The sequence below is a fragment of the Gigantopelta aegis genome, chromosome 5, assembly GCF_016097555.1.
Source record: "Gigantopelta aegis isolate Gae_Host chromosome 5, Gae_host_genome, whole genome shotgun sequence".
In the NCBI taxonomy this organism is placed as follows: domain Eukaryota; kingdom Metazoa; phylum Mollusca; class Gastropoda; order Neomphalida; family Peltospiridae; genus Gigantopelta; species Gigantopelta aegis.
Window position 1 is genome coordinate 27982208 of NC_054703.1, and position 24142 is coordinate 28006349.

At 37.1% G+C, this 24142-nt stretch overlaps 1 protein-coding gene across 1 annotated transcript; it reads right to left on the reverse strand.

The window, feature by feature from the left end:
* Positions 1-4959: 4959 nt before the first annotated feature.
* On the reverse strand, positions 4960-21775 carry LOC121373052 (proteoglycan 4-like). Its single transcript, XM_041499494.1, has 6 exons — positions 21721-21775; positions 17683-19862; positions 14674-15435; positions 11333-11417; positions 7577-8544; positions 4960-6435 (listed from the first exon to the last, which is right to left on the reverse strand). The coding sequence occupies exons 1-6, from the start codon at positions 21773-21775 to the stop codon at positions 5563-5565; spliced, it is 4923 nt and encodes a 1640-aa protein (XP_041355428.1). The 3' UTR covers positions 4960-5562.
* Between the last annotated feature and the right edge of the window lie 2367 nt (positions 21776-24142).

A 24142-nucleotide genomic window follows, 5' to 3' on the forward strand; every position in this document is an offset into this window, starting at 1 on the left:
AAGATTAGTAGACAAATGGTGTAGCCAGGATTTTATGCTCAGACTGGGGGAGGGTGTGTTGGGCACAGTGGCAACCACACTGTCTAGGAGTCATGTTATAACATATTATTATAGATAGGAATATAGGTGGTGGTGGTGGGGAAATAAAGATGGCTATATGCCAATGTTAGTAGAGAATTATCAAATTATACAAAGACATTTACAACACTTAGATATAGCATAGTGAAACCTCTTTAAACCAGACCCTCTCATAATCAGACCCTCTGTAAACTGGAATTCCCTCGAAACCAGACGTTTTACATCTAACCTTTTTAAATATTAGTACAGAAAATGACCTCTCTGAACTAAATACTGGACTCGGTAGTGTCGTGGTTAAGCCATCAGACATAAGGCTGGAAGGTACAGGGTTCACAGCCTGGTACCGGCTCCCACCCAGAGTGAGTTTTAACAACTCAATGGGTAGGTGTAAGACCACTACACCGACTTCTCTCTCACTAACACTAACCAACTAACAATGAAACCACTGTCCTGGACAGACAGCTCAGGTAGCTGAGGTGTGTGTGCAGGACATCGTGCTTGAACCTTAATTGGATATAAGCATGAAAATAAGTTGAAATGAAATTAATTGTATACCGCATAAAATCATACTTTTTTCTTGGTCCCGTGGATGTCCAATTTGGAGCAGTTTCACTCTACTTGACAATATAATTCATCCCACAATGTTTTTTTCACACAACAATGTACTTTACAAAACAATGTATTTCACACAAACTGTTTTTCACACCGTTTTCTCACAACACAATGAAAATTGCATAATAATTGCTTAACATGTCTGCATTTATTACAACTACTCGTAAGCCACACACATCGATCTACACATTTCACCATTCGTACAAAGAATTCGTCATTAAAGGGACATACCCTAGTCTTTAAACACTAAAGCATATTTTCGTTATTAGTGCCGTTTATGACTACTTATATTTTATTGTTCGGATTATCCATTTCCATACAAGCGAAGTGTTTCTGATCATCCTGGTGTTTCTAATACCACAAAATGCAAATTTCAATTTTAAAAATGCACGTGCGTCTGAGAAGTAAAAGTTATGGAGTCGCGTTTTAGTCCATTTTTAAGAGTATTTCAACGTCACAGACTCTTGTTTCACTCTGTTGTATCCAAATTTGTTACAGGTTTGTAAATTAACCAAACTTAGTGTCCATTTTTTACAGGTTGAAACTAGGGGCTAAGAAAAAAAATTGCCTTAGTGTTTAAAAACTAGTGCATATCCCTTTACAATTTTCCCGATAAAACTGAATTTTAACATTTAATTTTTTCAAAATATTGTTAATTAAAAAATGTATGTTAAATTTAAACTTTATCGTTTAATTCTTACAAATAATTTAAACTTAAAATGTTATTGTCAACCCCCCTCTCCAACAAAAACCCCAAAGAACACCCCCCCCCCCCACACACACAAAACAAAAAAAAAGAAGAAGAAAAACCCCACAAAAACCCCAGACATGACAAACTTTGTGTGACAGCTTCTCTGATTCACACAGTTTCTGTAATGCTTTTCTGGTTCATACCGAGATGAACCTAGAAGAAATTAACAGACAATCCTCAAATTTAATTACCGTAACTTTCGGCAATGTAGCATTGTGATATCGGGAATTACATAATTACTTTGTTTACTGATCTATATGCAATACTAAATCATAAAAATGTTTACAAAACAGCTTTATGGTAGTGAATATTAGTTGAAAAGGGAACACACACACACACACACACACACTGAATAAACTCTTTTTTTTTTACCAGTCTTACAAAGCATGCTTAATACCATAAGTAATAAACTATTGAATATTAAAAAGTAACAATGACATCTTATTTACTCCATCCATCCATCTGTTAAAGAGTTAACTACAAGCCACACACATTAATTTATACATTTTACAAACCATCTTCTCAGGTAATAAAATATGTTTTAAAAAATCAAACATCATTTTATGTTCTCTATTAACATCAGTAGTTGTGTAGTTAATCTTATCTATTACTGTTTAATACGGTCATATTAAATAAAACCTTTGGAGTTCATGAATGTCTTTGTGTTTTGGACAATAGTTTCTTTTGCAAGGATAAGAAAAAAGAAGTGTTTTTTCCCCTTTATTTAAATTGTATTACTCAATAATTTAAAAAGAAAACTCTAAAATAATTTTCTAATTATTGTTTGTTACCATGGCAACATTATAAAATCATTAATCAATACACTTAATGTATTAATTTACTTAGCACAATAAACAGATGTTGTGTATGACATGAGGAACCGCACTAAAAAATATTCATTTAGAAATGATAAATTTCTGATTACTATTTATTTTGTTACAATAGCAACCACATTAAATCTTGTAACAATATATTATTAAATATACACTTCAGAGCAATAAATATAAGACCTGAAAATGCACTAATGTAGATGATATAATTTCAATATTTGAATCAAAATTGCAAATGGATTCCACAAATCTGAAACATGTCTTAAAGGGACATACCCTAGTTTTTAAACACTACGGAATATTTTTCACTATTAGAGACATTTATGATCACTGAAATCAAACATTATTTATATTTTATTGTTTAGTTTATCCATTTCCGTACAACCAAAGTATTTCTGGTCATCCTGGTGTTTCTAATACCACAAAATGTTTTTTTTTAATTTTTTAAAACGCACGTGCATTTGATAAGTAATGATTATGGAGTCGCGTTTTCGTCTATTTTTAAGGGTATTTTAACGTCACAAACTCTTGTTTCACTCTGTTGTATACAAATTGTTTACAGGTTTGTAAATTAATCAAACATAGTGTCCATTTTTACGGGTTGAAACAAGGGTCTAGGTGAACAATATGCTTTAATGTTTAAAAACAAGAGTCTAGGTGAACAATATGCTTTAGTGTTTAAAAACAAGAGTCTAGGTGAACAATATGCTTTAGTGTTTAAAAACAAGAGTCTAGGTGAACAATATGCTTTAGTGTTTAAAAACAAGAGTCTAGGTGAACAATATGCTTTAGTGTTTAAAAACAAGGGTCTAGGTGAATATGCTTTAGTGTTTAAAAACTAGGATCTGTCCCTTTAATAAGTTTATTGCTTCTCTTAAGGTTCCAGTAATCTCTTTCTCTTTTTTATACGAATGATAACAGTTTACCTTTTAAAGTTAAACCAGAAGTTTCTTCTATAAATTTATACAAAACATTTCCATGTCACATACTATACATCTGGAGCTTATTTCACAAAATATCGTAAATTTACATCTGCGACTAGCAGTTATACCAGTCATACATGTATGTCTACATGTTTTTGAAATCTATGTCACGCAGAAAATGACATCATTACAAGTATTTTATTGGCAAAAGAAAACAAAATATGTGTATTTTAAACTATACTCTTAAAAAAAAAAGTCGGGGAACTCTAATAAGAATTTATAATTGCCAAAATTGTACAGTATATTAGCTGTGGGGAATGGTTATATGATAATAGTGAATTAATTAATTCAGTATTACAGTAGGTTTTATGACCACCAAAGATCTTGAAGAACGATTGGGGTCAGAAATTAAATTTGAATGTTGACGGTGTTTTTATCAGTAAATTCAAAGAATAAAATGACTAAAAACAAAACAATAACAACTGTATGATCAACAGAATGAAAGAGATTGACAGAAATAATGCTCCACAGTAATTAATGGACCTTCCTGGAAATTGTCAAAATCAAGAATGACATCCCATGCACGTGTACGGGCAACTGCGTGATGCATGTGCAAACTATGGAATGTGTTTCGGTGTGTTGATAAACAGACCTGAACGTTTTTTACTAGGATGTCTGTGGTCTACTTTTTTTGAAGAGTATATATGTGGTTTATTGTTAATAGTAACAAGAACTGTGGTTTAGTCATTGATATACCTTTAGGCTTACAATGTTTTGTGAAATTGGGCCCTGGCGCCTAGTTTATAAAAAAAAATACTCTTTTTTCAAAGAAATCATTTCAAAGATACTTCATTTTATTCATGTCATTAATTTTAAACCATAACACCAGATTTCTTATTGGTGATTGAAATACATGTATAAGAGGCTAAAACGATGAATTATGCTCAGACAAACTTGGTTTACAATGAATCACTGACCAGGTCAGAAACAATTCGACATAAAAGAATCAGTCAATTAAAGGGACGATCCTGAGTTTGCTGCCATATAAGGATTGTCTGTTATTTTCGGGGTATAAACAAAAAATATCATCCGCACACTCGTTCTCACATAAGTTTGCACATGAATTTTTTTTTTCATACCCAGATGAACATAAAAGAAATAACAGACAATACTTATAATTAAATTTGAATTATACTTGCTAATAATAACAAAAGAAGGTTATACTTATTTTGAACAATAACGCTCAATAAAACTTGCCCATATAAAATGACTTCATCAGATATGACGTTCCCCGACGACGTAATTTTTTTCATTCATCGAGAATTGAACAAACTTCTGTTACTACGTATGGACCAATGGGATGACGTTATATGGTAATGAATGTAAAGGACATTTAATTACTGTAAAATGTTTGTGAGTATTTTTAACAACAAAAATTCCATGTGAAATATGATTTTGTTTAGAATATCGGTGTCTGTATATTCAATGTGTTTCTCGACATCCTAATGTTTTTAGTGGTCCTTCTACTTCCTAATATGTATTTTTTCATACGTACGAAATTACTTTGAGGAAAATTTGTTGTCTCCGCTTCTAGAAACATTCAGGCGATCAGAAAGACCTTGTATATAACAAGCTAAGCTTTGTTTTGTTTAACAACACTACTAGAGCACATTGATATATTAATCATCGGCTATTTTAAATGTCAAACATTTGGTAATTGTGACATATAGTCCTAGAGGTAACCCGCTACATTAGTAGCAAGGAATCTTCACATACCACAGCCTTTGATACACCAGGTGCACTGGCTGGAACGAGAAACAACCCAATGGGCCCACCGATGGGGATCAAACCCAAACCGACCGTGCATCAAGCGAGCAATTTATGTCCCGGCTTTACACATTTGGATTTCCTTTGTGGCTTGTACTGGTATTTTACTTTTTTTCAATACTAATTTCCAACAAGTACTGAAATCATTATATTATAAACTGGGGCAAATAGATCGCACATCAAGTGAGCACTTTACCACTGGGCTACATCCAAAATGCAATTCATATATAATTTTAGTTATAAAAATGCTTAGATGCAAACACAGGACAGTATCTTTAAAAAAAAAAGATTTTCTTAGGCGAGATGGGTCAGAGACACAAACACAGACTTTGCAAGAAGGATAACTCACACACAACACTGACTAGTAAAACCAATCAAGGAGGACAACTCCATTAGCTGCATTAACAGCGAGGTCTGCATTAACTGTAAACCTTGGTTCTTAGACGAGATGGGTCAGAGACACAAACACAGACTTTGCAAGAAGGATAACTCACACACAACACTGACTAGTAAAACCATCAATCGTGGAGGACGTACTCCACTAGCTGACTAGCTTCCTAGCACTCTCGGCGAGGCTTGTAGCGCTAGATTTCAAGAGAAACTTTAGTCTGTAGTATTCGTCTAACGACAGGCCAGACGCAAAACCGTTTGAGTTTTTAGCGAACTGACTCACGGCCATAGCACGTTCTGCCTCCAACCACGACGACATATCCTGCTCCAGACTACTCCTCGTGACCTCTTCAACCGTCGGATCCTTATTTGGTCCCCACAATATATACTCGACGACCGACCGAACCTGTGCGAGACATTCGATCTTCCGCGGCTCTAGCATGGCACGTAGCGTTTTTATCATCTCAACAGTCTGTATGTTGGCGGAAAAGTTCTCATCTTCGATATCGTCATCGTCGTCCACACTGTACATTTCAGACGCATCGTTTAGAAGTCTGTCGAGAAAATTGCACATGGATTCGCCTTGCGGGACGTCGCGCGATCGCTGGTGAGGTAAGAATGTTATGACCTTCCCACGGAGGTCGGACCGCGACACGAGATAAATATCTCGGAAGTCGCGCTCGGAAACGGTGAATCCTTGATCGAGACAGTGCGACATGGAGCTGAGGAGCTGAAGAACGACGGAAAGTATCACGTGCATGTACGCGTCAAGATTGTGCGTCAAGGTCTCGCGTAACAAGGTCAAGTGGCTGTCTAGGTTCTCGATTATATCGAAGTTTCCGACGGCGCAGAAGCACTTGGCGAGACTTGTGTCGTAGATGGAGTTCTGAACGAGCTGACTCGTCTTGATGAACTCTTCGGTGAGGAAGGAGAACGGAATGGTGTCCGCGAAGACGACGACGGGTTTCAACAGACTCGGGTGTGTCAGTGATGACGTCTCTGTCGCAGATCTGGAATGCAGCAGCTACAGGGAAAAATGTTTTTATAATAAAAATATACTAACGCTATTGTCATAGGATGGAAGGAAGGAAATGTTTTATTTAACGACGCACTCAACACATTTTAATTACGGATATATGGCGTCGGACATATGGTTAAGGACCACACAGATATAGAGAGAGGAGGAAACCCGCTGTCACCACTTCATGGGCTACTTTTTTCGATTAGCAGCAAGGAATCTTTTATATGCACTGTCTCAGAGACAGGATAACATATACCACGGCCTTTGATATACCAGTCGTAGTGCACTGGCTGGAGTGAGAAATAGCCCAATGAGCCCACTGACGGGGATCGATCCCAAACCGACCATGCATCAAGCGAACACTTTACCACAGGGCTACGTCCCACCCCTATTGTCATAGGAGTATTATGTTGGCATAATAAATGTTTTAAGTTAATACAACTTTTTTTAACCATCAAATTAACGTCTTGGTTATATTTTATTGTTTTCTGCCAAAAACATTTTCAAAATCATAAATAAATAAGATAGTTGCTGTATTGTTAAATCATTTAAGGTACTCACCCCATTGATGCAGGCAATCTAAAATACTTTTCACTATTACATGGTGGGGTTTTTTACTGTTAAATTAACGTTTTGGTTATACACATACATGTATCATTAATTTTTTTCAACACACTCACTCAAAAGGCTGAACAATCCTGACGTTTTGTACACTGGTACCTGCATTTTGTTTTTAAAGGTACATACTAAATACCTCCTAACAGATTTGGGTTCTCCAGATTCAATCTCCTGGCAATTACACCGACAGAGGCTCCCACCACCCATTTCAAATACACTTTGAGGGATCTGATAAATGGTTATTTAAAAGACAACCCAGCACAGTTGACAGTGCCCCAGTAAGTAATTAAAATAAATGCAAATTTTTATCCAATTGCCTTTTAATAGGGGAAGGGATGAAATTTTATTTTTTATTTTAAAAACACTGGAAATGTTGCATGTCAAGCATCATGTACATTTGAAGCACAATTGTTTTTGTGTTACCAATTTAAAAAAAAGGAGCATGCCTTTATGCTCTGGGTGGGTGGGGATGAAAATCTTTGATATATTTTATTAGTCTGATAACTGATGATTGGCATCTACCTACCATGAGTTGACATGGAGAGTTATGGGCCCTGAATTTTGCATTGTAGACGATACACCTCTCAGAGGAATGCACCGGCTGTCCAAAGAGATCGAAGTCCTGCCACTTTATCTGTTGCGTGCTTGACACCACCAGCTTCTCCTGCGCGAGTATCTTCTCCACCTGACTATACACATCCTGCAGTGTCTGTAGATTCATCGTGGTCAGCTTAGAATACACTTCTCGCAACCTCTCCTCTCCCAACATCACCGCCGGGTTCGGGCGATTCATTGAAACATATTGCTCCGACAGACACTTCTCCGATCTTTTTGGTTTCCGTCGTGGAGCCGGTTTCGGTCGGGAGAGGGTGCTGCTGTTGGACTGCGAATCCGATTCTGAAGATATTGTTTCTTTAGACTGAGAACGTATCGTCACGTTTGGAAGCCCGAGGTTTGTTTGCGAGGGGAGAGAGACAGAAGAGGGTGGTTCTTCCGTGTTTGATTTATTATGACTAGGTTTTTGGTTAATAGTATATCCGTTAGGAATTTCTTCGTAGATGGGCTGCGAGGCTAAAACCTGTAAGCGGTTTTCATCCGGCTCATCGAACACCTCCGAGACGGCATCCTCTTCTTCTATGGTCGACGGGGCACCGACAGAAACCATGGACATCGTCGATGTTGTCATTGCTGCCGGAATTCCTGACCCCAGAGATCCTATTGACACGATCGATGATGACATCATTGATGATGTCATCATCGACTCACCGGTGAGTTCTGAGGTGTTGGAATTGGGGGGCACCGGCTCCAGGTAGCCCTCCGCCGGAATGTTAGGGCAGATTGGACCCTTAGAGATGATCTCACCGGTAATCGGGTTAATTTGGTGAGGGCCTCCCATTTTGGGAAGAATGGATTCGTAAAGATTATCAAATGAGCCAATGGGAGAGATTGGAGGAAGGTCGTCCATATATTTATCTGTGGCAGATGAAGGTTGGCCTGTAATAGAAAACAAACCCAATAACATTATATTCAATTTATTTCATTTAATTTCTGACAAATTTTAAAAAAGAAGGAAGGAAATGTTTTATTTAACGATGCACCCAACACATTTTATTTATGGTTATATGGCATCAGATATATGGATAAGGACTACACAGATATTGAGAGAGGAAATCCGCTGTCGCCACTTCATGGGCTACTCTTTTCGATTAGCAGCAAGGGATCTTTTATATGCACCATTGCACAGACAGGGTAATACATACCACGGTCTTTGATATGCCAGTCATGGTGCACTGGCTGGAATGAGAAACAGCCCAATGGGCTTACCGAAGGGGATTGATCCCAGACCGACCACACATCAAGCGAGCATTTTGCCACTGGGATTTAAAATACTTTAGTTGTTTATCTTTTGGGTTACATTTCATTATTATTATTATTTCATTATTTCATTGTTGATATCATTTTGTGTTGAAATCGTATCTTTATCTAATTCTTTATTAAAATGTATATCACGAATGAAGAAAATGTTAATGTTGTTTGATAACTTAATAAATACACCTCTTTAAAAAAAAATCTGTTTGATTACAAAGATAAATAACAACTTTTGAATGCAAATAATAATTTTAATTTATTAATTTATAAAATGAATTAAATTTGATTTAAAAATTACAAAGATAAAAACTATCCAAACCCCTATATTTCTAAAAAAAACATGCATGTATTTAGTAACTTGAACATGCTATAAACAATGGGGGGCAGAATTCTGAGAAACAGCTTACAGGCACAATTTGATGATAATTACAGTAGATAGACTTATAAATTCTATGATTCTTTAAATGTTCAAAGTTAACCCGAACTCGGTTACTATGATTTTAACCTAGATACCTAATTGCTTACATAAATTATATTTCCATAGCAAATAAAGTACTAATGACATTGAAGTTTTAGTTTTTAATTTTAGAATGTAACGGTTATGTCACTATTCAAGGAAGTTATCTCATGGTCTTTTTTCTTCTTTGTTTTTTTCAGTCAAAAAGCAATTTTAATTCAGGATTTTTAATATTTATTTATTGATACATCTGGTCTGAAAGTTAACATTAAAAAAACCCCGACAACAACAAATACAAAGACAACATCAAACAAGTGTACACCAACAACTAAGAGTTGTTAATTGACCGTAATGTGTGTATTACGAGTAAACTAATACATGTATGTAAATGAGACAAAATCTGTTTTAAATTAGATACTTTTGTCTGTATGGTTGCTGGCATCCTAAATAGGCTGGGAAACCAATAATGTCTAAACAAGATTTTCAGATTTCTCCCTAAAACAAAGTTATTTAAAGGGACATTCCTGAGTTTGCTGCACTTTTTAAGATGTTATCGACCAACAGAGACTTTTTAACGATTGTAATTACATATCAAATACATTTTTCTATATACAATATTAGTGGCTGTATATTAAACGTGTTTCTGATCGTTCTAATATTTGTACTAGGTTAAATTTCATCTTATTTCCTAAAATAATGTTTTTTGTACGTACAAAATTATTTGAAGACAAAATCCACTTTGGGCTTTTTACAAATATTAAGATGACAAGAAACACATTGAATATACAGTAGCCTACAGACACTTATATTCTAAACAAGAAAATATATTTAATATGTAAGTTTAATTGTAGAAATATTTTATTAGTCGGAAACATCTTACAATGCAGCAAAATCAGGAATGTCCCTTTAAGGCTAATATTAATTGTTTAATCCCATGCAATGTTTTGCCCTACTGCATTCACATTCTCACACGTAACACCATAGTAAAATATTACAATGCAAGATTTCTTTCGAAACTAATTCACATTTCAAAAATGTATTAAAGGGACATACCCTAGTTTTTAAACACTAAGGCATATTTTTTACTATTGGAGCCGTTTTTTTGATAACTTAAATCATACTTTACTTAGATTTTATTGTTTAGATTATCAATTTCTGTACATTCTAAGTGTTTTTGGTCATCCCTGTGATTTCTAATATCACAAAATGCATTTCCCATATTTTTAAAAACGCAATTGCGTCTGAGAAGTAACAGCTATGGAATCGAGTCTAATTTTAGAGGGTATTTCACCATTTCTAAGTCACAGACTAATGTTTCACTAAATTGTAACTGTATCCAAGTGTGTTGCAGGTTTGTAGATTAACTATAAACTTAGTGTTAATTTTCACGGGTTGAAACTAGAGTATGTCCCTTTAAGTGAACTAAGTGGAATGCTAAAACACCATAACATGCAAAACTTGCATGGGCTTACAATGTATTTCTCAGGGAGGAAAAGGAAAAACCAAAAAATGTAATTCATATATTTAATGCTTTTGTGCGTTACATGTATATTTTACTATGTGTATATAAAAATAGCAAAGGTATCAGTGGTAAATTTGTTTATGGCTTACATGCACACACAACATGCAGAAGAACTAATAAAAAGGGGTCACAACTCTACAAGGATATCTAAAACTATTTCCCATTGCCAACTTCTACTTTAACAGTAAATCATTAGTCACTATTACTATAGATTTCAAATTAGGGCCGTTTTTTTCATGTGCACAGTTTTTGGGGCAGTGTAAGCACAAAATGCATCAACAAAACCTGTACACATGAATTCAGCCATTCAGGTGTTTTAAAGACATGCGTTGCCATCTACAACCTTACTGGTTAAGGGGAGGTAACTACAAACCATACAAGCACAGCCATCACCATTTAAAATCAGATATATGCCTCCTTACAGAAAATCAAACCTGACGCAAAAGCTGTGTCGTCGCCTAGCGACAGCGTGTTGCGCCGATTGGTCAGAATTCTTGTGTTTGTCATATCCGTTACCATCTGAAAAAAAGAAGGAAAAAAGATGAACATGCAGGAAGGAAGGAAGGAAGGAAATGTTTTATTTAACGATGCACTCAACACATTTTATTTATGGTTACATGGCGTCGAACATATGGTTTAGGACCACACATATATTTAGGGAAGAAACCCGCTGTCGCAACTTCATGAGCTACTCTTTTCTTTTATATGCACCACCCCATAGACAGGATAGCACATACCATGGCCTTTGATGTACCAATCATGGTGCACTGGCTAGAGCGTGAAATAGCCAGACCTGTCAACCTTTAGTCATTAGAAAGCAGGAGGTGTGTGTTGAAAAAGCAGGAGATTTTGTCAAAAAGCAGGAGATTTTTTTAATTCACACAATTTAACCCAAAATCGCAAGATTTAAAAAAAAAATTATTACAATAAGTTATATGAATACTTTATAATGTCATATATACTTCTTAACCTTAAATCTTGGCATTTTTTTTTTTAAGTTTAAATATTATTATGATTTAATACATATTTAAAAAAACAATATATATTTTATCCAAAAATGTTAAGAACATGAACAAGAAATAAAAATTTTAATTAGTACATTTACGGTATTACACGTACAGCCTTACAGGTTGCGTTACATTATCATTTGTGGTTAGTTTACCTAAGTACCAAAGACAAATTTATATAAATCTTATAAATTAATATTCAGTTTTTACTATAATGAGGAACGGTGGCGTGGTACTTATTTAAAATCATTATAATGATGCAATAAACATTGTATTTTCATTAATCATAAGTAAAACCTCATTATGGACATCGTGTGAAATATACTGGAATTATACCCATTTCCGTGAGTAACTTTATGTCAATGTCAAAGACAACATTTTTTAATTGTACAAAAATAATTTCTTGAAGTGTACCCTTATAACCAACATTTTACCGCACAAACATACAAAATTAACTGACACAAGTATGTTTATACAGCTAATTGGTCTTTTCGTTGTCTTGCTGTGACATGTGATTTTAACATGCATGTGTATCGCTGTCAACTCGGGAGTCTGGCAGTTCAGATTCGTCATAGTTGCATTATGTAAATAGCCAGTGGGAAGACATTTTACAATTCAGAGGTGTTTATTAGAACTAAATTGGATAGGTTTTTTTTTTATATTGAATGTCAATACACAGCCTGTTGAATTAGCGGCAACACGCTTCGTAGCCATTACGATGACAACAAACATTATAATAACACGTCATTTTATAAACTCCATGTGCTTTTTTAACAATATTAATAGGCTATCCCACAATTCTCACTTCGGCAAAGGTTAAACAGTCGGGACAATTCGGCCTGTTACATTCTCGGAAACCGAAAGTAGTCGACATTTTCCGAATGAGAAAAAAAGGCAGAGTTACTCCCCTTCTGTTATTTTGACAAAAGAGGATCGATTTTTTTTTATGCTTACAAAAATGTCATTTAACAGGAGAAACTGTCTCCCGCACAGGTGAAAGGAGATTTGATCAAATACCGGGAGACTCCCGCGGAATCCGGGAGGGTTGACAGGTCTGGAAATAGCCCAATAGCACTGACGAGGATCGATCCCAAACCAACCGTGCATCAAGCAAGTGCTCTACCACTGGGCTACATGCCTCTTACAAGAAAAAGTTAGATTTTGTTTTGTTTAACAACACCACTGGAGCACATCAATTAATCATTGGCTATTGGATGAAAAACATTCGGTAATTCTGACTCGTAGTCATCAGAGGAAACCCGCTACATTTTTTCTAATGCAGCAATTTTTTTTTTTTTACATGCACTTTCCCACAGACAGTAAAACACATACCATGGCCTTTGTCCAGTTATGGTGCACTGGTTGGAATGAGAGAAAAAATCCAATCAGCCGAATGGGTCCACCAAGGTGGTTCGATCCTGCGATGCAAGCAACTCAAGCAAACACTCAGCCGACTGAGCAAAATCCCGTTCCACCTCTTACACTCTCCATGAGTCCAAAATATTAGACTAGAGTACTCGAGGGTCAAACTCGACCCGGACCTGAGTACCCGAAACTTACACTAGATAATTAATGAGACTAAGGACTGAAGTAAAATAGCACCATGCATCTTAAATGAGAGTGCTCTCCCTTGCACAAGTACTAGAGTCCTGTGAATGGACTCGAGTCTTACTAGACTTGGCACGTGCCCGAGTACTCAAGTTATTTGACAGCTTTAAAGGCATATTGTCACAGACCACTGACCTATTACATGGCATAACAAAGTATTACTTAAAAATATATATATTTGATTTGTCCCTAAATGTACTTTATTCAACCATCTACGTAACCACCATACTCCACTTATTAATGATATTTTGTAAAAATAATTGAATTATGGCAATGGTCCATAATTCAAAAACTAACATTGCTGAGAGAGTTGACATGGATTTCACTCCATCATGGTGTAGTTAAAGTGATGCAATACCTAGATTTGGTCTGTAAAAATTAATGTAATTTTGATTTATTATTCAGTTTTAGAGAAATAACATTCTTAAATCTGTGACAGTATGCCTTTAAGAACTGTCTATCAACTTAGGCTCTACTTTCTTATTAAAGGGACTGTCTTGAGTTTGCAGCCATTGTCAGATGTTTGCGATAACAGAGCCTTGTTGGCGACTACTAGTTCATACTAAAAACATTTTCTTGTTCAGAATACCAGTGTGTGTATATCGAATGTGTTTGCGGTTGTATACTAATGTCTGTAGCAAAAGATTTTAAAGCATGGATTGAAGGTGGGAATATTGGATACCAAACAAAAAGGGCATACTAATTGAGTCCAGAAATGTACTTTCTTTGGCCTAAAGTACAAAAGATATACATGGTGGAAAGGGGTTTTAAAAAAAATATGCCAGATTTCTAATGCACATACTATATAAATGGCCTCTAAAAGATCATAGCTCTTCAAAGTTTGTACAAATTGTTTTAAAAGACTGAGTTAAAAAAAATAAAATACGAATTATCACAAAAGACTGAGTCTGTTATTACAAAATAAATATAATGTCCATCCATTTTAGCCTTTTAGGTACCTGAACCTTTTTCGGATATATCATATAGGCATGTTAATAGAGTTAAAGAAACAAAGAAAGCCTTTTAGGATGTTTAATATTTTTTTATAACACCTACCATTGTATAAGCCTACCTGTATTAAGAAGCCACCTGTGTTAACAGGTTACTTTTCAAACCCACTAATTTTCTTAATAAACACGTTTAAGATTCATTCAACTTACGACTGGTCCGGAAATATCAGCCACATTTATCTTCTTCGACCTTCTGGGCAGCGTTGTTTCCGTGATCGACTTGGCTCGCTTCACCGAAGGCGGTGGTGGGGCTGGAGCCCTCGACTTCTTGTTCGCCAGTTTCCCGAGAAAGCTTTTGCGACTCTGAGGCAGGACTGTAGGAAGTTCAATCTTTTCTCTGAGCGGCTCCGACTCCATCGCTTTAGATTCCTCGGGTTTCTCTTTAGACGTCGGAGACTTGGGTTTGTCTTTCACATTTTTTTCCTTAGCCGCAACATTTTTCTGTTCTTTCGCTATTGTGACTTTCTTACTTATTTTCGGACTCTCGGCATGACTGAAACTCTTAGCACTTTCTTTCTCTGTCGGGGAACTGGGGACCGATTCATCTAGCTCAGGTACGGGGGACGTCGGTGACGAGGGATGCCCCGAGACTTTTGCCGAATCTTTAATCGAGGCAGCACCTTCCGTAGATCGACTAAGACGGAGTTCCAGTTCGCGGGCGAAGTCGCGATTTCGTGATTCTGTAATGCGGTTTGGAACAGAGGTTCGGACTGGAGGGGCTGGGGGTGCGGTTCTCTTGGGACTCTTGGCGCGGCGCCGAACAACGGCCGTGGAGCCATCGTCTGCTGATGATGGTTTTGCAGAACGATGTCTCAGAGTTCCGTCATCACCAATAGGAGGTGGTTTGGCAGGAAGCTGAGGTCGTGAACTTTGACCTTCTTCTTTTGTCTGACACACTGATGACCTCTTGAGCTGTAATAATAATAATAATAAATAATTATCAAAGATTTCTATTAAATAAATTAATTATAATATATTAAGTATTTTTTAAACTAATTTGTAGGATTCGATCATTAAATATAAAATAGTTAAAGAAAGGTGTGTTGTTTATTTCATCTTTTGTGTTAGCAGTGATCATTGTTTATTGTGTTGGGTTTGTTAGCAGTTGTTGATTCACGTGCGACTATGACAGTTCACACAAGTCTGATGACTCGACACCGAGACATGCACTGCATGTTTTTGGACTAGCCCTTTATAACTATATTTTCCTAATTGTCATATTATGATCAGCTTTCATCAGAAGCAGACATTTACAATTTCTTTAACTATTTTTTATACTTCATATTCTGCAAAGAATAAAATAAGTTGTATACTGCATTTCTAGTGTCTAAGCAAATAGACATTGCAGATGTCTGGGTTTTCCAGTATGATGAATAAAACATTGGAACCACAAGAAGTTTTGTTACATTACTTCAGCCCCGGGTTACAGCTTTTCTTTTCCTTCATTATTTACCGGCCTCGGTGGCGTCGTGGTTAGGCCATCGGTCTACAGGCTGGTAGGTACTGGGTTCGGATCCCAGTCGAGGCATGGGATTTTTAATCCAGATACCGACTGCGAACCCTGAGTGAGTGCTCCGCAAGGCTCAGTGGGTAGGTGTAAACCACTTGCACCGACCAGTGATCCATAACTGGTTAAACAAAGGCCATGGTTTGTGCTATCCTGCCTGTGGGAAGCACAAATAAAAGATCCCTTGCTGCTAATCGGAAGAGTAGCCCATATAGTGGCGACAGCGGGTTTCCTCTCAAAATCTGTGTGGTCCTTAACCATATGTCTGATGCCATATAACCATAAATAAAATGTGTTGAGTGCATCATTAAATAAAACATTTTTTTTTTTTTTCCCTTGATTACATCAAAAGCTATCTGCTGCTCATCTCCCGAGCTACTGGTTTCTTCTTCTTGCACGTCTGTGCTGCAGGACTTGTTCCATAATACTACTACTAATAACAAAGCATTCTAAGAATACTGCTAAATACAGCCCCAACAAATGTGTGTATTGCCTAAGTTCATGGGCCATAACTCTGGCAAAATAGGGTGAAGTCAAACTTCATATATGTAATAGTACATGATAAAGCTATGCAAAACATTTCAGCTCAATATCTTGATGCAACATCTGGAAAACTATATGTGGGACAGATGGACAGACAGACAGACAGACAGACAGAAAGACAAAGAGACAGAAAGACAGAGGGATGGAGACAAAACCTTCATGTATATAGTCCCCTCTTGTTGGACCACTAAGGGACTAAAAACTATAGTAAATGGTTTGTCATTTCATAATTACCAGTAATGTTGTCAATATGTCAATAATTATGACTCATTCCCAACCAATGGCGGGGGGGGGGGGGGGGGGGGGGGGGAGAGGAGGGTAATTTGTTTGTATCCCTAATTAAAGAGACTGTCCTGAGTTTGCAGCCATTGTAAGATGTTTGTGATAACAGAGCCTTGTTGGCGACTACTGTTTTATAATAAATACATTTCCTTGTCTAGAATACCGGTGTCTGTATATCGAATGTGTTTGCGGTCATATACTAATATTTGTAGCACTCAGTTTTTACATTAAATAATTCTTTATATATTTTTTCGAACGTACAAAATTATTGGGAGTTAAATCCAGTCTGAGCTGTTATAAGCATGAGAACAACAACAAACACCTTGTAAATACAGACACTGATATTTTAAATAAGAAAATGTATTTAATTTGTATGTTATGTCATCGAAAAGGCTCTATTTGTCGGAAGCATTTTATACAATGCTTGAAAACTCAGGACTTTCCCTTTAAATACATGTAAAAAAAGAAGTGTGTTTTGTTTAACAACACCACTAGAGTACATTGATTAATTAATCATCAACTATTGGATGTCAAACATTTGGTAATTCTGACACATAGTGACAGTCATCAGAGGAAACCCGCTACATTTTTTCTAATGTACCAAGGGATCTTTTATATGCACTTTCCAACAGACAGGAGAGCACATACCACAGCCTTTGATGTACCAGTCATGGTGCCCTGGCTGGAATGAGAAATAGCGCAATGGGCTCACTGGCGGGGATCGATCCCAAACTGACCATGCATCAAGCGAGCACTTTACCACTAGACTACATCCCGCCCCTTAAATGCATGTAATTCACATAAAAAATAAACTATAATTTATAAACCTGTGGAGATGACGTCTTCGTCCCTTCATGCTTCGGAGTCTGTTTTGGACTTGAGCATCCTTTGTTCTGCGTCATCAACGATGGACTCTTTGAAACATCAGCAGGTTTGTTCTTGGTCACTTTCGAATCCGATTCAGCATCTGTAGGAGCTTCAGCAGAATTCGTGGCACTAACTGGAGGTACTGATGATGGTGGAAGCACTCGGAATTTCGCCTGAGGGGAGAACTTCGAACTCCTTTTCTCCCCCGGGGACCCTGCAGCAGAATTGTCCTTTGATTCGGCACTGACAACAGAGTCTTCGGTTCTTGGTTGCTCAGCTTTCAGGAACGTAATATCGGGATTAATTTCCATGGCAACTTCGGGAGATTCTCGTCCTCGTCGTAATATATTCCTGAAGAAAGACGTGAACCCGCGTCTGCTTTTAGCGGCATCTGCTGACTTACCTCGAACATTTTCCATCGAGTCTGAATCTTGAAGACCTAAGATTGGTTCGGAACTAGACTTATCGCTTAACGGTTGGTCGACGTTTGGCATGGTTACTATGGACTTGCCCATGGTTACCATCTTGAAGTTAGGTTCAGAGATGGGGGCGGCAGGATTGGTTAAACGTTTGGTCGGTGACGTTGAACGTTTAGTTGGAGATGTGGGCCGTTTTGGTGAGATGTGAGGCTCTGGTGGTGGGGGGCTGGGTGGTCTTGGTGCAGGACGTTTGCTTCTAGTTTTGGTCAAGTCTAAGTTTGCGGCAACGGTTGCCATCCGTGCTTCAAAATCGGTAGATTTTTTTGGAAGTTTTCCCGTCTCCTTTTTAGCAACAACAGGACTGTCAGTGGAAGATTCATTCTGCCTGTTATCACTAGCTGTGGAGTCAGTTAAAAAGTCACTGTATTTAATCTCCATCCCACCATAACTCGCCAAAACGTCATTGAGAAGTTCAACAACTTCCAAACCGGCTATTGTACTTTCAGAATCAGAAAACGAAGCATTCGAGTCAAATTTCTTTTCCCAGTCTATCATGGGATTGGAGCTTGTTTTCTCATCTGTAGCAGAAGCATCCTTCCCAGAATTTCCTTCTGTCACAGATGATTCTGTTACCGACCCAGACATAGATGCTTCATACAAGCAATCAGTTATGTCATCCACTGTGTACGATTCCGTGTTGTCTTTACGAATGATATTAACAATTTTGTATGCAACAACGGAATCGGACTCTGCAGGGGTTGTCATCTTGTCACTATCAGATGACAACGATGATGATGGTGATGATGATGTCATAGAAGGTGAAACAGATTTAAGTTTTTCCACACACGGATTCTTGTAGTGTTCCGATCCTGAAGACTCACTGTCCGCTCTGTCACCAATATTATCAGCGATACGCTGTAGTTCTATATCGGACGAAAAAACATCGTCCAGAGACATCTTCGACAATGGTTTCTTCCGCATGGGGAACGTCCCGTATATTCTAATCGTTCCATCACAGTCGGACAGATTATGAAAACGATCACTGCGTAGTAAGGAATTTAAATCTAAATCTTCAAACTCTTTACAGGATGTCTTTCTAGAAAGCGCTTTCGTGGAATTTGCAGATTTTAAATTGGCAACGTCGGAATTCCAGACAGTGTTTTCGAGGGCGAGTAGAGCGAATTGTTTTTCCTCTTCTGTCAGTGACAGTTCGTCTCCCACGGAGACGGAATCAACCGCGTCTTCAGGCTCATCGTCTAGCAAATTATCAACACCTCCATCGTAACCAATGATTTCCGGCTCGCTTTCTTTAAAAATAACTTTTCCAATTTTACATTCCTTTCTGTTTTTCTTCTTATCCAGAGACTTGCTGACTGAAAGACCATCTCCTTTGCTTAGGCTTAGTTGCTTTCCGCTTTCATGTCCATTCTGAATTTTACACACACTGCTTTTTGAGGAGTTGGGGGTTTCAATATCACCGCTGTCTAGTACGAGTTTCCCACAATTCTGGACATGCAGTCCGTTGGACTGACTCGGTTTTAAAATGACCGACCGCCTCTTTGTGGGAACCGGTGATGACATTGACGACCCTGTCTTCCTCCCTCTTGTGGACGGTCCATGTTCCGACCTTGACCTTTGACAGTTTGCACAAAGGTCATGGCGCCATGCATTCTGGGTAAACTCTGAGCATGAAGACATTCCGTGTTTGGTTTGGACCGCATCTCATGATCTGAAAGATATTTAAAGGAAAGTAGTAAATGTGTGATCTACATGCAAAATACATATACAGTGAAACCTCTGAAGACAGGACCCTCTGTAAACTGGAATTCCCTCATAACCGGACATTTTACAGAGTCCCTTTTTAAAAACCAGGACAGAACTTCACCTCTCTAAACTGGATCCCTGTTGAAACTGGACATTTGTCTTGGCCCAAAGAGTGTCCGGTTTAGAAGGGTTTCACCATACAATGTACAGCGAAACCTCTCAAGAATGTACTCAAGTATTTTTAATCATCCCTTTTTAAATATCAGTAGAGACCAAAACCTTTCTATAAACTGGATACTCATTTAAGCCAGACGTCGTACTTGCTTCTGTAGGTGTCCAGTTAAAAGGAGTTTCACTGTATATATGTACATAAATATAGAGGGCACAATATTTTGCACAAACCGCCATTTTATTCCTGTGTCATACACAACTTTAAAATCTCATAAATGGTTCTGATGCTTTCTGTAATCTTTGAAACTAGCAGCCTAACCATGCGCACTAAGTTTAGTTAATCTACAAACCTTAACACATTTGGATAAAGTTACAACTGAGTGAAACATGAGTCTGTGACTTTAAAATGGTATAATTAATACCCTCTAAAAATAGACTAAAACTTGACTCCATAACTGTTACTTCTCAGACACACATGCATTTTAAAAAATATGAGAAATGCATTTTATGATATTAAAAACACCAGGATGACCAAAAACACAGTTTTGAATGTACAGAAATGGATAATCTAACCAATAAAATCTAAGTAAAGTATGATTTCAGTTATCAAAAACGGCTCTAATAGTCAAAAATATTCCTTAGTGTTTAAAAAGTAGGGTATGTCCCTTTAAGGGTATGGTTAATAGTATTTTATATCCATGGGACGTGTATACACATGGACATACATGTATATCATGCTTGAAATGCTGTGTGTAGCAGTTTTAGCCACACATGTTACATTGTCAGCTATGGGAATTTATTTGGTGGTAGACACCCTATCCAATATACATGCATGTAAATAAAGAAGGAAGGAAATGTTTTATTTAACGACGCACTCAACACATTTTATTTATGGTTATATGGCGTCAGACATACGGTTAAGGACCACACAATATTGAGAGAGGAAACCCGCTGTCGGCACTTCATGGGCTACTCTTTTTCTATTAGCAGCAAGGAATCTTCTACAATGTATATGCACCATCCCACAGACAGGATAGCACATACCATGGCCTTTGATATACCAGTTGTGGTGCACTGGCTGTGAAGAGAAATAGTCCAATGGGCCCACCGACGGGGATCGATCCCAGATCCAACCACGCATAAAGCGAGCACTTTACAACTGGGCTACCTTCTGCCCAACACATAAATAAATTCACAAACATCTACTACACTATACATGTAGGTGTGTCACCAGACAAATCTTTAGTAGAACAATAACAAAAAATAGATAAAATAAACCTACACTCCTTCATTAAACCAACAAATGATACCTGACACAGACCCTCAAACAAATCTGTCAGTTTTCTTACATCGCAGGTTTTTTTCGGGTTTTCATGACAAACGAAATGTAAATTTACAATTAATTCTCCAGGGCATTGTGAAAGCCTCACACATTCTTTGTCTGGTCATGGGATGTAATTAGGGTAGTTTCGGGCCAGCAGATAAAAGAAATTGTGTTGATACAAGATGTGAAGTGACCCAAATGTATACTTCATGTTCATTTGTAGTCACTGTGTAAATATGCATATGTAATTAGTCTGTTATATAGTACTTTGAATTTAAAGGAAACAAAGTACATTTCTCAGAAAGGAATGTAAGAAATACTTGACCACGACAAGTGGCTGTTCCCTTTGCTTTGTATAAGATTGACAGTGGCCATTGCTATACAAAGATCCAACAACTTGCTCGTGTATTAATTATATCCCACTAGACAAAGAATATAGAAAAGTTAAAGTGATATAAGGAAAGAAACAAAGAAAGAAAGAAAGAAAGAATAAAAATGAACAAATAAAGAAGTAAGAAAAAGAAAAAAGTAAAGAGAAAAGAAAAAGTAAACTAAAAAAAGAAGAGATAAAATTAATCAGAAACCAAAATAAAATAAAAATTAAAGAACAAGAAAATTTATAGAAAAAAGGAAAAAAGAAGGAGATACAGAGTAAAGAGAGAGAGAGAGAGAGAGAGAGAGAGAGAGAGAGAGAGAGAGAGAGAGAGAGAGAGAGAGAGAGAAAGAGAGAGACAGAGAGAGAGAGAGACAGAGAGACAGACAGAGAGAGACAGAGAGAGAGAGAGAGAGAGAGAGAGAGAGAGAGAGAGAGAGAGAGAGAGAGAGAGAGAGAGAGAGAGAGAGATGGGAGAGAGAAATGCAGAGAAAGAGGGGGAGATAGAGGGAGGAAAGAAGGGAGAGAGAGAATGTCGAAAAAGAAGTGAACATATAACAAAATAAATACAGAAAACATATTAAATAACAGAAAGAAAAATACGTGATATATACAAAAGAAAAGCTGGAACTTCATATACATACAGGAAACAATATATAATGAATAAAGATCTCCTTTCCATACTAATTTCCTTAAGACAGTTACGACCTAAGCTCTATGAATTAAGCCCAGCAATTTGCCATTCATACTTGGTGCTATCACGCATAAGCTGCATAAGCTGTATAAGCTAAGTGGAAGTTAGTACAACACATGTCAGGGCAATAAATAATTTATAAGATCATAATAGCTAACAATACAGGACAAGCTGAGACATTTAAATTAGATCAATAAACGGCGAGCTAGGCCAAACAAAGAAACATAAAAAATACATTTTATATTAACAAATCCTCAAGTTTTATTTATCCAGGAATGGCAAATAAAGGAGAAATTTTTAGACATTAGCATTGTGTTTGTTTATTTGTTTTGTTTAACAACACCTCTACGGCACATTGATTAATTAATCATTGGCTATTGGATGTCAAACATTTAGTAATTTTGACATGTAGTCATCAGAGGAAACCTGCTACTTTTGTTTTCCTAATGCAGCAAGGGATCTTTTATATGCACTTTCCCACAGACAGGATAGAACATACCACAGCCTTTGGGGTGGGGTGGGGTGGGGAGGGTGTTAGGGGTTGGATGGTCACGGGGGTAGGGAGGGCATGAGGACATGCCCCCCATCAATCTTTTTTCTTAACTATTAAATTTTATAAAATCATATCTACATACATACATACATATATAGTGTGGGTGCCCCCCCCCCTCCCCCCAATACAATACCAGTGGTGTGGTTCTGTCAGTGGAAAAGTTCACATAAAAGATCCCTTGCTTCTAATAGCACAATATCATGTTTCCTCTAAGACTACAAGTCAAAAATGACCAAATGTTTGACATCCAATAGCTGATGATAAATTTACCAATGTGCTCTAGTGGTCTCTTTAAAGAAAACAAACTTTAACTGAGGGCAAACTCAAGACAGATTTAATTTTACACTGAAACACATTAATTAATCATTGGCTATTGGATGTCAAACATTTGGTAATTCTGACACATAGTCATCAGAGGACACCCGCTACATTTTTCTTTTATATGCATTTTCCCACAGACAGAAAAGCACATACCATGGCCTTTGACCAATTGTGGTGCACTGGTTGGAATGTGAAAAAACTCAATCAGGCATGTCAAGCGAGCACTCAACCAACTGAGCTGAAACTAGTTACAAATAATGAAAATATGATAACATTACCTGTACCACTATTAAGAATTTGAATATCTGACTGATACCCCTACGCAAACACCCCCAAAAATTTACAAAACAAGTCATGTCTACCTCTTGCAGAATCAACAACCACAACAGTTTAATTTTGGTAGAAGGTTTCTTCTCTAATTCCCAAGATGCAACAAAAAAGAACTGATCTACAGACCGACTGTGCATGACTAAATACTTCAAATACACAATGTACTCATACCAAACAAAGTGACTCAGAATTTACTGGAAGACCAAAATCTCTGACTAACTTAACAATCCAGTCTGTGATGCTATTAACCGAAGTACCAATCTTAATCTTTCAACGGTCCTCAACTGACCAGGCTGTCTGTGACAATATGGTCTGACTGATGGTCATTAACTGTGATGACTAAACCTACAGAAAATTGATCCACACAGCATGGGCACCAGTGTGGGAATACGTTCCGCACTTATTAATATGTAAATCAATATATTAAAGGGACTGTATGTCAAGTTTGACACCATTGTAACAAAGTTACAT

Excerpts from the sequence above, each read along its gene's own strand:
- LOC121373052 (XM_041499494.1), bottom strand. The coding sequence starts at position 21,775 with ATGGCCACTGTCAATCTTATACAAAGCAAAGGGAACAGCCACTTGTCG. Across the intron at positions 8,545-11,332 it reads CGACACAGCTTTTGCGTCAG|GCCAACCTTCATCTGCCACA; the intron begins GTTTGATTTTCT and ends TTTCTATTACAG. Across the intron at positions 6,436-7,576 it reads ACTCTCCATGTCAACTCATG|CTGCTGCATTCCAGATCTGC; the intron begins GTAGGTAGATGC and ends TTTTCCCTGTAG.